General features: G+C 38.0%; 1 protein-coding gene across 2 annotated transcripts in view; it reads left to right on the forward strand.

Annotated features, from left to right (window-relative positions):
* LOC103471987 (uncharacterized) overlaps positions 1-13,923 on the forward strand; it is a 30,941-nt gene extending 17,018 nt beyond the window's left edge. The window contains exons 12-28 of one of the 2 annotated variants that reach the window (XM_081612750.1): positions 645-875; positions 1,004-1,238; positions 1,313-1,366; positions 1,473-1,742; positions 1,838-1,874; positions 4,471-4,542; positions 5,585-5,680; positions 6,202-6,256; positions 9,192-9,417; positions 10,295-10,564; positions 10,660-10,696; positions 12,303-12,363; positions 12,650-12,880; positions 13,003-13,237; positions 13,329-13,382; positions 13,472-13,741; positions 13,837-13,923. In XM_081612750.1, coding sequence (XP_081468876.1) covers positions 645-875; positions 1,004-1,238; positions 1,313-1,366; positions 1,473-1,742; positions 1,838-1,874; positions 4,471-4,542; positions 5,585-5,680; positions 6,202-6,256; positions 9,192-9,417; positions 10,295-10,564; positions 10,660-10,696; positions 12,303-12,363; positions 12,650-12,880; positions 13,003-13,237; positions 13,329-13,382; positions 13,472-13,741; positions 13,837-13,877 — 2,475 coding nt within the window. In that variant the 3' untranslated portion in view covers positions 13,878-13,923. The remainder of the gene's footprint in view (positions 1-644; positions 876-1,003; positions 1,239-1,312; positions 1,367-1,472; positions 1,743-1,837; positions 1,875-4,470; positions 4,543-5,584; positions 5,681-6,201; positions 6,257-9,191; positions 9,418-10,294; positions 10,565-10,659; positions 10,697-12,302; positions 12,364-12,649; positions 12,881-13,002; positions 13,238-13,328; positions 13,383-13,471; positions 13,742-13,836) is intronic. The other variant, XM_081612751.1, reaches the window with a different exon arrangement.
* Positions 13,924-14,413: the final 490 nt, after the last annotated feature.

Genomic DNA, 14,413 nt, shown 5'->3' on the forward strand with positions numbered 1-14,413 from the left:
GTTTGGTCTCTTAATGCCGACGGACATTATACTCTTTCATCACAGCAACATCTTCATTGCAAATCAAACAGACACACTTTCCGTTGATTTCTTTGAAAAAAATACTCATTTTCCCACCGTGCTTGAAAGCTTCTATACTCACTTGCTATTGTACGTTTCTTCTGTGCTGCCATTTCTGGTGACTCATAGTGAAGGGTTTTCTTCTCTTGATTTGGTCTCTGTGGCTGGCTCCATCTAGTGTTGAAACTGAGAAGTGCAAATGAGTTGAGCTCAAGCTTCTTGTGCGGGCCATAGTAAATTATATTTTCAGAATTTACTTTGGACACCCCGACATAGGGAATACTAATTGCAAAAAAATTAATCTTACAAAACATTCATTAATTTTAAAGTTAAGCTAAAATATGAGGTTACAGATGGTAGTAAATTAGGAGCCGTGGTGAAAATAGGACTTTAAAATATCCACATTCATATTTTATCACTTGTCTGTAAGAAGATATTTTGTACACTGCTAAATGATAACATCAGACATAGTCAGGCAAAAAAACTGAAGCTGTGACCCTTGACCCATCAATACTAGAGTTCTAACATCTGTGAGCTGCCTTGTTGATGACATTTGTATACCTTCCCTTGTCTGTTTTATAAAGGAATGGTTGAAGGACCGTTTGGATGATCTGGACAACAAAGAGTTTAAGTACTTCCACTGGTACCTTCGTTCTCCAGACAAGTCCGAGGTTAATTTCAAACCAATCAAAAAGAGGCGTCTGGAACATGCAGACAGATTGGACACAGTAGATCTGATGTTTCAGATGTACACCACAGACACCAGGAAGGTGGCAGACAAGATTTTCAAGAAGATAATTCCACATGAAGGACATGTAATTACATTTACCTTTATTCCCTACACACAGGAAGCTCCTTAATTTCTCCCATCAGAGGGAGTATGAGTTCAAAGAAGATTTTATTGACTGGTATGATACTAATTAATCTTTTTAAACTATGGCAGGATTTAAAAGTTTGGCTAATGGACAAATTGGAAAACCCGGACAAGAAGCAGCTGAAGTTATTCCAGTGGTACCTTCAAACTGCAGACGAGTCCAAGGATGGCTTCACACCCATCAAAAAATACAAGCTGGAGGGTGCAGACAGTCTGGACACAGCAGATGTTATGATTAAGACATACACTGCAAACACCAGGGAGGTAACAAAGAAGATCCTGAAGAAGATTGAAAGCAATAAAGGTATGTTTGATGAAGAGAAAAACCTGAAACATTTGAAGAAGTTTCTGCTAAACATTTATTCTGGTTCCCAACAGATAAAGTTATACCTGAAATCGAGGAGCAGATTAATTCATCTTCTCCAAGTGAAGGTACAACTAGCATTTACATGTTTTCATGGCTTCCATAATCTGACCTTTATGGTTTCACAAAATTTCCATCAAGGAACTGCAGTGAACACAGCATTTCTGCCTACAGAGAAAGAACTCAACATGAAGCTCAGTGACTTTGTGAAGAAGGTACCAAAAGAAACCTTGACACAACTCACAGAGGATCTCATGAGTGCAAACATCTTGGAGTCATCGGACAAGGAGAAAATCTTTCAAAACCGCACCAGAGTAAACATGGCCACCTGCTTAGTTGACATAGTGAAGAAAAAGGAAAATGGAACCTCCAAAACGTTGATTCATCATCTTCAAACCAAATATCCACAACTGTTGTCTGATGTACAGTCACCTTCTAACCCAGGTCAGTCCACAACTTTCTAATGACAGCTGTTTCTCTTTTATTTACTACCATTGCTAAAGCTAAACACCATCTCATGTTGTTTTAACTTTCTCCAGGTCAAGAGTCTAGTAAACGTCGCTTCTCTAGCAACACGTAAGTTCAACAAGTTCTTATTAAGTCAAGATTTAGATTTCCTGTTCTCAGCTGACCATCTAATATTATTACTATATATTATATATTACTATATACTATATATCTAATATTATTTCATATACTATATTGCCAAAAGTATTTGCTCACCTGACTTGACTCACATATGAGTTTAAGTGAAATCCAATTCCTAATCCATAGGGTTCAATATGGCATTGTTCCACCCTTTGCAGCTAGAATAGCTTCAACTCTTCTGGGAAGGCTGTTCACAAGGTGTAGGAGTGTTTATGGGATTTTCTGACCATTCTTCCAGAAGTGCATTTGTGAGGTTACATACTGACATTGGACGAGAAGGCCTGGCTCTCAGTCTCTAATTCATCCCAAATGTGTTCTGACGGGTTTAAGTCAGGACTCAGTGCAGGCCAGTCAAGTTCATCCACACCAGACTCTGCCATCCATGTCTTTATGGACCTTGCTTTGTTCACTGGTGCTCAGTCATGATTGAAGAGGAAGGGACCAGCTCCAAGCTGTTCCCACAAAGTTGGGAACATGTAATTGTCCAAAATGTCTTGTTATGCTGAAGCATTCAGAGTTCCTTTCACTGGAACTAAATGATCAAGCCCAGCTCCTAAAAAACAATCCCACACCATAATCCTATCACAGTTCCATGCTGGAATTCACTGAGATCCTGAGAGCTAGCCATTCTTTCACAAATGTTTGTAAAAACCAGTCTGCGTGCCTATGTGCTGTGGCTATCGAAGTGATTGGAACATCTGATTCCGATAATTTGGATGGGCGAGCAAATACTTTTGGCAATATAGTGTACAAACTAAGACCCAGTTGGTTTGGAGTTTAAGGAATTCTATTTCAAGTATAAGGAGCAGAGAGGAATCAAAAGAACAGCACTAGGCTGGTTTAGATTGTATTTCCTTGCCAGGAGAAACTCCTTTCCCAGTCCCAGTTCTGTCCCCTTGTCCTTTCAGAATTATAAAGAAGGCCAAAGAGGACCGTACTTCACATTACTTTCGAGTTCAGATATTTTAAGCATTTCACCTATATTTTTGGACATGTTTACTAGAAGGTAACCATTTCCATTTGACATATTTCTTCTACATTCTGTCAATATTGGTGGGTCCCCGTTAAGCCATTTCCTTGTGATTGAGCCTTTGCTTTGCCATCAGTTATATTTTTAAATGGCACTTATTCTGAGAGTTTAGTTCATTTGGTAAATTACATATATGGTTTATATGGTGAGGGCTGCACAGTGGCGCAGCTGGTAGAGCTGTTGCCTTGCAGCAAGAAGGCTCTGGGTTCGATTCCCAGCCCCGGTTTTTCTGCATGGAGTTTGCATGTTCTCCCTGTGCGTGCGTGGGTTTTCTCCGGGTACTCCGGTTTCCTCCCATAGTCCAAAAACATGACTGTCAGGTTAATTGGTTTGTCTAAATTGCCCCTAGGTGTGAGTGTGAGTGTGTGCATGGATGTCTGTCCTGTGTGTCTCTGTGTTGCCCTGCGACAGACTGGCGACCTGTCCAGGGTGAGCCCCGCCTCTCGCCCGGAACGTCAGCTGGAGATAGGCACCAGCCCCACCAGTCCCAGAAAAATGACTACCATTCTTCTGAGCACAATTGGAAAACTGAAATTATTAATCAATAGACTAATACCAGTAGCTCAATGTGGAGATGAAGGATACAGCAAACTGATTGACAAATGGCTTATAAAAGCCTGCTCCGCCAGCTCAGTGATCTTTATGGACAACCACAGGATCGTTATCACCTCTGGGACACTTTCTTAACTCATTTTTAACTTAACTTTTCAAAAATGCTTTAATTGAACTCAACACAAAAATACTCATCACATGAGGGAAAAAAAGAACTAAAAGCTCATGCACGCTTCTGTGCTTTATCAAAACTGAACAGTTTGTTTTCTCTTTTTTTTTAAAGGAATGTCTGATTCAGGACACAGAGCAATAGTCACCTTACTGATTAAATATTTAAGAACCTCAAGTAACCAGGTGACAGAGTATACAGGAGCTGCTCTGGCCAAAACACTACAGAATCTACTGAACAACATCCATAAGTTGTTTTTCACTTTTACGCATCATCAAATAGTGAATCTCCAAATTAAGTCCACCTGGAACAACACTCAAGCAATCCGGTCTCATATAGCTCTTTGTTTTGTGGCCCTCCACCATAAAGCAAATATCATTGGGCGAATAATGCTGTTGTCTAAGGCACTTTCAGAATACGGTTCCAATTTATGATTTAAATATAGACAGGCACTAATTGCATCTCCTGTAATGTTGGAGATTATACCTCCAACATAAATTTTGTCTGTTTTAAATAAGCAAATAAATAAATATGTTAGTACTGAAAAGCATAAATGTGCAGAAAGTTTTAGAAACAGATGTATCCAGAAAGAATTTAGGAATTTGCAGCAAAATCCAATCAGATCATAATGACTCACAATGTTCTAAGCTGGTCACCCTCTCCTCCTTGTTGGGATGGCCATCATTTAGTTCCTTCACAACATGTCAGTATTAAACTACATAATCTTTTCCATGTGTTTTTGTCATGTTTTTTTTTTTCTTTTCTTTTTTCAGAAAAAAACCTGCATCCAGCGAGCCGCCTTGTTTGGACTGCTTACCATGCCTTACATGGTGTTTGGATTTTCTGTAAGTTCTCTCCAAACCAGTCTTCATCATAGTAGCGGCTTCATTTATAACAGAGTATTATTATTTTTTCTTTTTTCTCAGCTGAATGTAGCAGTTTGTTTATTTCAACTACTGCTCTTTCGACCCACTGGTTTTATGGTGCTCTGAGCCGTGAGCGATTGTGCAACATTGGTTTTGAATTACATAATTTTTTTAGACCTACTTTTGCCCCACCTGTCCTTTCAGGGTTCTGTCCTTTTAAAACACATGCACACTGTTCTGTTAGACCCAGTTTTTGCAATAATGACAAACTTCAGAATCATCAGGGTGATAGAATCTGATGGTTAAATCCGAGGTTGGCGTCAGAGGACAGGTGCTACTGGAAAAATCATCATTTTGGATGAAACAGATCAGGAAGAGCAGACTGATTCCACAAGGCAGTATTGCCAGTACTTCTGTTCCAGTGTGTTTTGGTACAGAAAACTCTGAGCCAAAAAACAAAACTCTTAGTGGTCACTGTATATTCCAACCCCTGCCTTTGGTCAAAAAACATGAATCAGGATCAAAACACTGAGATACTGCACAAGCATCTGAAATGAGCTTCCTTCACAGGGATGAACTCAGCCATAGATATTCAGTGAGGAGTTGAAAATCTGCTGGTTTTCTGTTTTTTTCTGATCTGTTGGCTCTTTTGTGTAACCAGGTTGTTGTGTGTTTGTGATTTCCTCCCAGGTATTTCTTAAAAATGAGATCTGGATCTCAGTGGGGTTTTACTTGGTTAAATAAATGAAATTATTATAGAATCTGACCTTTTTTGGCTCAGAGTTTTCTGTACCAACCTTTGGAAGGTTTCTGGCCTGGAAACACCTTATTATCCTCCTGAATGAGAGGACTAATGTCACTAGGAAGGAGGGTGTTTGGAGTTCCCTCCTGGACATGTTGCCCCCAACAACCCATTAACTGCCAAGCATAAGACAACTAATGGATGGATTTTTAACCTGAATGTGAGAATGTAAATATTCACCTGAAAGCATTTCCTGTTTGGTTGTCACATAATTTACAGAAACCATCACAAACCTGAAGATGTTATGACACATCAACCTAGACGAGAACCTGGACTTCAGAGAGAAAATGACATTAGGGTGTCATTATTTGAAGGGTAAGATGGGACTATTTTACACACAACATCTCCTGTCACCATGGAGAAATGAAGAAATGTGTCAGTTCAGAGTCTGAAGGCTCCTCTTTCGGGCAGTAACTTTTACTGTTTTGTTTTTCTGTCTATTCTCACAACTGATAAAGGCATAATAGTTCAACTGAAGCTGATGTTACAACTGTGAGATTGGTCAGTTTATGAAGAGGAGAGAGAATTATCCTTCTGTACACTGAATTCAGCAGGATGAAAGCAATATTACATGATTTCAGGAGTTTTTAATGTACTCCTTGAGTCAACTCTAAATGTTCTGCTTCTTCTAGTCAGATGTTTTATGTTTGTAATGAAGTATCAAACATAACCAGATATTAAATCTTCTCTGAATGATTCAATAAAAATGTTTTAAACTGGTGTACCTAGGGGCTGGAACATGACTTCATCATGTATGATAAAAGTTAGTCTTTGGTAGCAGATTATATTTCCTTAGAAATTAACCTTCACTAAAGTTATTATCATCTTTTGACCAGAAGAATCATCGAGGAAAGGGGGGAACACAGGTGTCAGACTTGGGACAATGATGATGTAAGTCACCATCCATCATCTTCAATCTTGTTGCGACAATGTGCAATTTGTAAAGTTACACAGTAAAAAATTAACAGCAATAATTTAGTTATTCAGCTAAAGACAAATAAAGGGCTGTTGATTTTTTTACACCATGTTAATCATACATTTATGATAACTGATCAGAACTCCAAGCTGAATATTTAATTTGCAAGTCAAATAAGAGAACAAAGGAAATACACACTCAAAATACAATATTTAATTAAACACTAATTTTTATTTTGCAAAATAATGTGTATTATTTTCATATTGTTCATTTTTCAAATTAATATTTAATTTCCAAACCAAATATTTATTTTCCAGCCTACATACTTAGCTTGGACGAAGAGATTTTGCTTGCTAGCTAACTGAATATTTAGGTTGTTAACTAAATTGCAAATGTGCTTATTGACAAGATTATCAAAATAAAAGCTGGGTTTTACTGACCTCTTTAAACTCCTGTTGCTGGCAAGATCACTGGATCACTTCAGGTGACGCTCAAGTAATTAACATTATCAATTATCTTCCTCTTGACATGTTTAACATCTTAGTTGCAAACACAAGATTTGCTTACTCATGCATCTACAGCAAGCTACTGCAGCAAAATCTGCATAACACTTCTGCTTTATGTTTAATTCACATGAAGGTTTCTCCGGAGCTGAGTTATTGCATATGTATGGTTGAAATTTTTTACTTTTGCACAAATAGGATATTTCATCATTTTCATATACATAATTTTCTGTTTTGAATGAATGAACACTGAAGCAACTTAAGAGTGAATGGAACATAAACCGGGAAGAGTTATGGCCAGGGGTGAAAGTAAGGGGGTAGGGCAGGGTACTGCGTACCCCTAAAAGATTTAGCGGGGGGTACGCAGTACCTGCAAGAGAGGGGACCGGCTGTCTGCTGTAAAAAATCAACGGGTTCACTGTGCAGCCGTGAGTTCACCCACTAATTAGCCGTGACTGATTCGGTTTTCAAGAACAATCTAAAACACGACTTAATCAGTTAATAAATGGCTTTTTTCCCATTTCATATTGTTTCTGAACTGTTTTTTTGCTAGAGCAGCGGTGCAACATGTCGATCGTCGAAGGTTTTGAGTCGATCTCAGCATTAGGACAAACTGAACGCAGCCAGACGCTGAGACCAGCACATCCTCCTCTGACTCCTTATCAAAACGTTTGACCCGACGAGGGTCCCTGTTGTCAATCAGTGTTGCTTCCTAAGTGGACAGTTTGATTTCACATAAGTTTCATTTACTTGGAGTTATATTGTGTTGTTTAAGTGTTCCCTTTTCTTTGAGCAGTGTATATATATATATATATATATATATATATATATATATATATATATATATATATATATATATATATATATATATTTTTTTTTTTTTTTTTTTTTTTTTGGTCATATTTTTGTTTGTCATAGTACCCCCAAGAATTTAAAACTACTTTCACCCCTGGTTATGGCTTGCACAGAGACAAATGTTGCTGCAGTTCCGCTAGATCCATGAGTAAAGGTCTATATCGCCATTAAAACAGCATTGTGTATGTTTTCAACATTGGCTGTGCCTGTGCATTGTAAATGTCGGAGGAAAAAAAAAATCTATGATAAAAGAATTACTTCAGCAAAGACTGAAGCAATTTAGTCTGACAAGAAGCAGGAGTTTAAAAAGGTCAACAAGACCAAGCTTTTTTTCATATCCCACTTCTACTTATCAGCAAGTGGATTTGCATATAAACTAAATATTTATCTACCAATCTAAATATTTACCCCTCTCTTGGTCTTAGACCAATGCTCAGGCAAAGCGCAGCAGATGTCACAATCAGACAGCTGGGGGTGTGTGTTCCGACAGACCGTCAGTTTCTGAAACCACACAAAAAAGACCTTGTAAAACTTGGGTTTGATACAACCCTGCAACGACTGTGCACAGGTTAAAAAAAAACAAAAAACCACCTCTTAAGACAGAGAAGGGTTAAATAGCATGCTAGCTTACTTGCTAAATATTAACTTGGTTTAATAATTATATCCAAGCTAAATATTTAATTTAAAAATATTTATTTTTAAAATAAATATATTTTTTTAGGAAATTAAATGCTTAATTTGTCAAAGGAATACATACATAGAAAAATAAATGTTTAGTTAAACTGCACATTTAATTTATAACATAATATTCAGTTTGCAGACTATTTTGTTTGTAAACAAAGACATGAAGCTTCGTCACAAATTCAATCTGAAAGACTGCTTAGCCTCACTTGCCTCATCAATCAGTGCCTCCTATGTAGCATCAGGAATGTTTATCGACCTCATCGAATTTCCAGCTCGACATTCCCAGCCGGGGCCTGAACGCCAAAGGACTTTAATGTTTATTTGTCATTAAACTTTCTTTAATCGCTTTCTTTCTCTGTCTGAGTTTCTCCAGATTGAAATGTAGTTCAGACCTAAACATTGAATTTGTAACTGAATATTTAGTTTCCAAATTAATATTTGTAAATTTGTAAGCTAAATATTTTTTTGTATTATAAATATTTAGCTTGTGATTTATGCCCCTGTAATAAGGGCATTAATAAATGTCTGAATAACAGTAAAAATATGACTGAAAAATGTACAATAATTTTTAAGGCTAAATAAACATAAATATTAATAGAATATTTTACTGTGTGACTTTATAAAGAGCCTCCCTTATGATGCTATTATATAAAGTCTAAGACTTGAGAGACTCCTGTAAGGTTGGTGGTTATGGGCAGACTCTTTGGTGAAAACAAAATCCTCACTTGTGTGTAAGAGTACATTATGTACACTTCTTTAAAATAACATGAAACTTAGTTTGGTTGGAATCCTGATGCTGTGACTCTTGATCCACCAACTCTGGAGTCACAAAAGCTGTTTATCTGATTCCAGTCATCTGTTTTTAAAGGACAAGCGATGGCTGACGGAGCATCTGGAAGAACTAGACGACAGAGACCTGAAGTACGTCCAGCACTACCTTCACACTGCAGACGAGTCTAAGGTCGGCTTCAAACCCATCAAAAGGCTGCAGGGTGCAGACAGACTGGACACAGCAGACCTGATGACTGAGACATACACAACAAACACCAGGGAGGTCACAAAGAAGATTCTGGGGAAGATTAAGAGCAATAAAGGTTTGTTATATGGAGAGAAAAATTTGAAACATCCGAAGACATTTCTGCTAAACATGTATTCTGTTTCTCAATAAACAAAGTTATGCCAATTTATAAGTTGGCTCAAATAATTTCTTTTTAAAGTTTACTTGAGTTAAGTTTCTTTAAGTTTAACCAACTCGTCTATCCAACTTAATATATTATGATCATCCAGCTAATTTTTCATCAAGTTCATCCTACTCAGTCTAAGTTTTTTTAACTGAATTCATTAAGTGAGTTTAAAATGACAAATTTAAGTCGGTCTTAATCAAATCATTTAGTTTACTTCAGAAAAGAAGGAAACTAATAAGCAATCTCTTTTAATACAAGGTTTTCTTTTTTACTCAGACAGCCTTTATTTGAGAGAAGTTAGACAGGAAAGTGGGTGATGACGGAGAGAGAAGACAGCAGCAAAGATCATCAGAACTTATGATGACTGCGTTGAGGACTAAGGCATCCTTATGTGCAATGTGCTTTACCTCTGCGCCACCACACAGTTGATGATTAAAGTTATAAAAGCTTAGTAAACTGAGTTGGATAAATGTAATAAATTGAGTTGGTCAGACATAGGATATGAAACTGGCATTGTTTCAAGTAAAGTCAAAGTATAAAGTTAGTTGATTTACATTAGTTAGATTTGGTACTTTTAAGTTAATTGAACAAAAAAAGTAAGTTATCACTGAACCAAATGAATGAAGTGAGATTAATGTAAATGCCAAAAACACTTTAGTGTGTAGAGGAGCAGATTAGTCCATCATTTACAAATGAAGGTACAGCTAGATTCTATAATCTGGCCTTTATTACATCACAAAGTTTCCATCAAGGAACTGCAGTGATTTCTTTGTGTTCATGCCTACAGAGAAAGAGTTCAGCAGGATGCTTCTGGATTTTGTGAGGAAGGTACCAAAAGAAACCTTGACACAACTCACAGAGGATCTCATGACAGCAAATATCTTGACGTCATCGGAGAAGGAGGCAATCCTTCAAAACCACACCAGAGTAAACATGGCCACCTGCTTAGTTGACACTGTAGTGGAAAAGGAAACCAATGCCTCCAAAGAGATGATTCATCATCTTCAAACCATCGATCCACAACTGTGGTCTGAGCTACAGTCACCTTCTATTGCAGGTCAGTTCACAAGGTTTTATTGGCCACTATGTTTCTTTTTTATTAATCCTATGGTTAAAGTGAACACTGTCTGCTGTTGTTTTACCTTTTTCTAGGTCAAGAGTCTGGTGAAGATCTCTTTGATAAGGAAACGTAAGTTCTACAAGTTCTTCTGAAGTCCAGATTCAGATCCAGTTTATCTAGACATCAACCTCTGAAGTGATCTAATTACTCTGTGTTGGAGTAACACAGAGTAACATGGAGTAACCATCAAGCATAAAATATTCACACATTTTTATAAACACAAGTATTAACAGATAAGTTAGGGATCTGTGTTAAATGTCTACCAGATAATGAATCATTTCAGAGTGACTTATTTACCATGTTCTAAACTGATAAATTTAGGGACTGGAACTTGATTTCAACATGTATGACATACGCAGCCCCGGCTTCAGAGCAGTTTAGCAGGAGGGGTACCTTTGCTTAATTTGAGGGGGGCAGACTAAACCAGCTTTTACTTTAATATAAATACATAAACAAACCTTTATGTAACATTTCAGGTAAAATTACCATGTTTATTTATACAAGATAAACAGTAAGGATGTAAACAGTGACATGTGTAACATGCAATTTGAGCATAATGTTTATGCTCAAATTTGCATAAACATTAGCTTGATGTTGCAGAAATCTAAGGTGTCCCATGAAGACTAATTAAATGCTAAATCAAATCAACTGAAGTAAGAGTAGAAATAATATTACTCAAGTAAAGGGAAAAAGTACAGTACAGTAAAACGATTATCAATTCGTCCTTTCCCAAAAAGTTACTTAAGTGAATGTAACCAGCACTACCCAGTTTTGAACATATATAACAGCAATACTATCCATCCAACCATCCATCCATTTTCTTCCGCTTATCCGGGGTCGGGTCGTGGGGGCAGCAGCTTCAGAAGGGAGGCCCAGACTTTCCTCTCCCCAGCCACTTCTTCCAGCTCCTCCGGGAGAATCACAAGGTGATCCGAGGCCAGCTGAGAGACATAGTCCCTCCAGCGTGTCCTGGGTCTTCCCCGAGGCCTCCTCCCGGTGGGACGTGCCCGGAACACCTCACCAGGGAGGCGTCCAGGAGGCATCCTGACCAGATGCCCGAGCGACACCAGCCCAGATAACAGCAATACTAGTAACCTATTCTTGTCAAAAAGCTTAACGTGATTTATTGACATTAGTCGGTCATTTAGCTAACATTACCTGCACCCAACAACATTAATGAACTCAGTGGTTAGTTTGGGGGTGGGTGGGTGGGGGGGGGAATGTGCAAAGTTCTTTGACTTTTGCTAGTTTGCTGCCATGATTCTAACACACACCAGCATGCCATTCCGCACAGCAGCAGCAAGCCTCTGTCGCATTTACACTAGTGTTGCATTAAAGGCGGCTCAGGAAAACACCTTATGACATTTTAGCAATGGATTAAACACTTGTAATGGCTGAAAAAGATGCGGGAGACAGAGGGACCAATACAGGATGTGTGGGACCCCTACTGTACCAAATCAAGATAGGAATAATAGAAAGTTGGCCACTCTGAGGAAAAGATGAAAGAAATACGTTCCACTCCAGGGGGAGCTGACTCTTTGGGTGGACAATGCCTCCCAGTGCCCCCTATTGACCGCCATCCAATCAGGCCTGGATGTATGACATCTTCTGTAATAGATATTTTCATAAAAAAAATTAACCTTCAGTAAATTTAATGTCATCTTATGGCCCATAGACCCTTCAGGGACATGAAGGAAATCTGGCAGCCGGAATCTCCTGAAGACAACAGTGATGCTGTAAGTTGCCATCTTTGTCTATGAGCTTAATGCCACTAGATAGTCTAAGTTTTGACTGACTCCTGTAAGGTTAGTAGCTATGATCAGGTTATTTTGGAATATATTTTCTTCACTTGTTCTTAACAATGTGTTTTGTACATTGCTTTAAAAAAACATCAGACATAGTCATGCAAAGAACCTGAAACTGTGACCCTGGATCCTCCAATTATGGAGTCCTAATAGCTCTTGGCTGTCTTGTTGATAACATTTATCTAATTAACCTCATTTATTTTTAAATGGTACAAAGCAATGGTTGAAGGAGCAACTGGAAGATCTGGATAGCAGAGAGTTGAAGTACTTCCACTGGTACCTTTACACTTTACACGAGTCCGACGTTGACTTCAAACCAATCAAAAAGACCCGTCTGGAACATGCAGAGAGATTGGACACAGTAAATCTGATGTTTCAGATGTACACCACAGACACCAAGGAGGTGGCAGAAAAGATTTTAAAGAAGATCATTCCATATGAAGGACATGTAATTATACTTTTTCCTGTATTGCCTACAAATAGGAACGTCGTTAACTTCTCTGATAATGAATGAGCTCGAAGATTTTGTTTCCTGATTTTCTAACAAGGAATATTTTCCTGAACTGGCAGGTGTTTAAAGTTTGGCTTCTAGATATTTTGGAAGACCTGGACAAGAAGAAGCTGCATTTATTCCAGTGGTACCTTCAAACTGCAGACGAGTCCAAGGATGGCTTCAAACCCATCACAAAATCCAAGCTGGACGGTGCAGACAGACTGGAAACGGTTGATCTGATGATTAAGACATACACCCCAAACACCAGGGAGGTCACAAAGAAGATCCTGAAGAAGATTGAAAGCAATAAAGGTCTGTTTGATGGAGCAAAAATCTCCTTCAAGAGTTTGTTCTGAAACATCTGAAAAAGTACCTGCTAAACATTTATTCTTCTTATCAACAGAAAAAGTTACCCCTGAAGTAGAGGAGCAGATTACTCCATTATCTACAAATGAAGGTACAACTAGATTCCAAAATTAGGTCTTTACTGCATCATAAAGTTTCCATCAAGGAACTGCAGTTATTTCCTTGCATTTCTGCCTACAGAGAAAGAGCTCAACATGATGCTCAGTGACTTTGTGAAGAAGGTACCAAAAGAAACCTTGACACAACTCACAGAGGATCTCATGAGAGCAAACATCTTGAAGTCATCGGAGAAGGAGGCAATCCTTCAAAACCACACCAGAGTAAACATGGCCACCTGCTTAGTTGACACTGTAGTGGAAAAGGAAACCAATGCCTCCAAAGAGATGATTCATCATCTTCAAACCATCGATCCACAACTGTGGTCTGAGCTACAGTCACCTTCTATTGCAGGTCAGTTCACAAGGTTTTATTGGCCACTGTTTTTCTTTTTTATTAATCCTATGGTTAAAGTGAACACTGCCTGCTGTTGTTTTGCCTTTTTCTAGGTCAAGAGTCTGGTGAAGATCTCTTTGATAAGGAAACGTAAGTTCTACAAGTTCTTCTGAAGTCCAGATCAGATCAAGTGTATCTATGCTGCCTCACCAACACTGGTGCCCAACCCTTCATATGAATTAAAGCCTAATTAGTTTGGAGTATAATTGGTAACACTTTATTTGAAGGAGTGTGCATAAGACTTACAGTACATGACACTGTCATAAACATGACATAACACCTGTCATGAACATAAAGAAGTCTTTGTGAATGTTTATGACAGTTGTCATGAAGTGTCATTCAGTAAATAATGACACTTTTAATGCAAAGTTAGACTCAAAGTTTAATGCAACTTTGTCCATCAGTGAAAATGATGGACAACAAAAAATTCTATTGCAACCTCTGAAGCTGAGACTTAATTTCCTGAGAGGTCATTTGACATTTGTGAGATTTCAAAAATTAACTTTTGACCCCAAAAGCTAATGTCTTGTTGATTTTATGACATACCTCTCTACTAAATATTTTTGTCAATTGTCTTGAAGGTATCTAATCTATCTGTGTGCTAAATTTCAAATGTTTTATACCTTTTTG

This window comes from Poecilia reticulata, chromosome 11 (assembly GCF_904066995.2).
Source record: "Poecilia reticulata chromosome 11, P_reticulata-male-v2, whole genome shotgun sequence".
In the NCBI taxonomy this organism is placed as follows: Eukaryota; Metazoa; Chordata; class Actinopteri; order Cyprinodontiformes; family Poeciliidae; genus Poecilia; species Poecilia reticulata.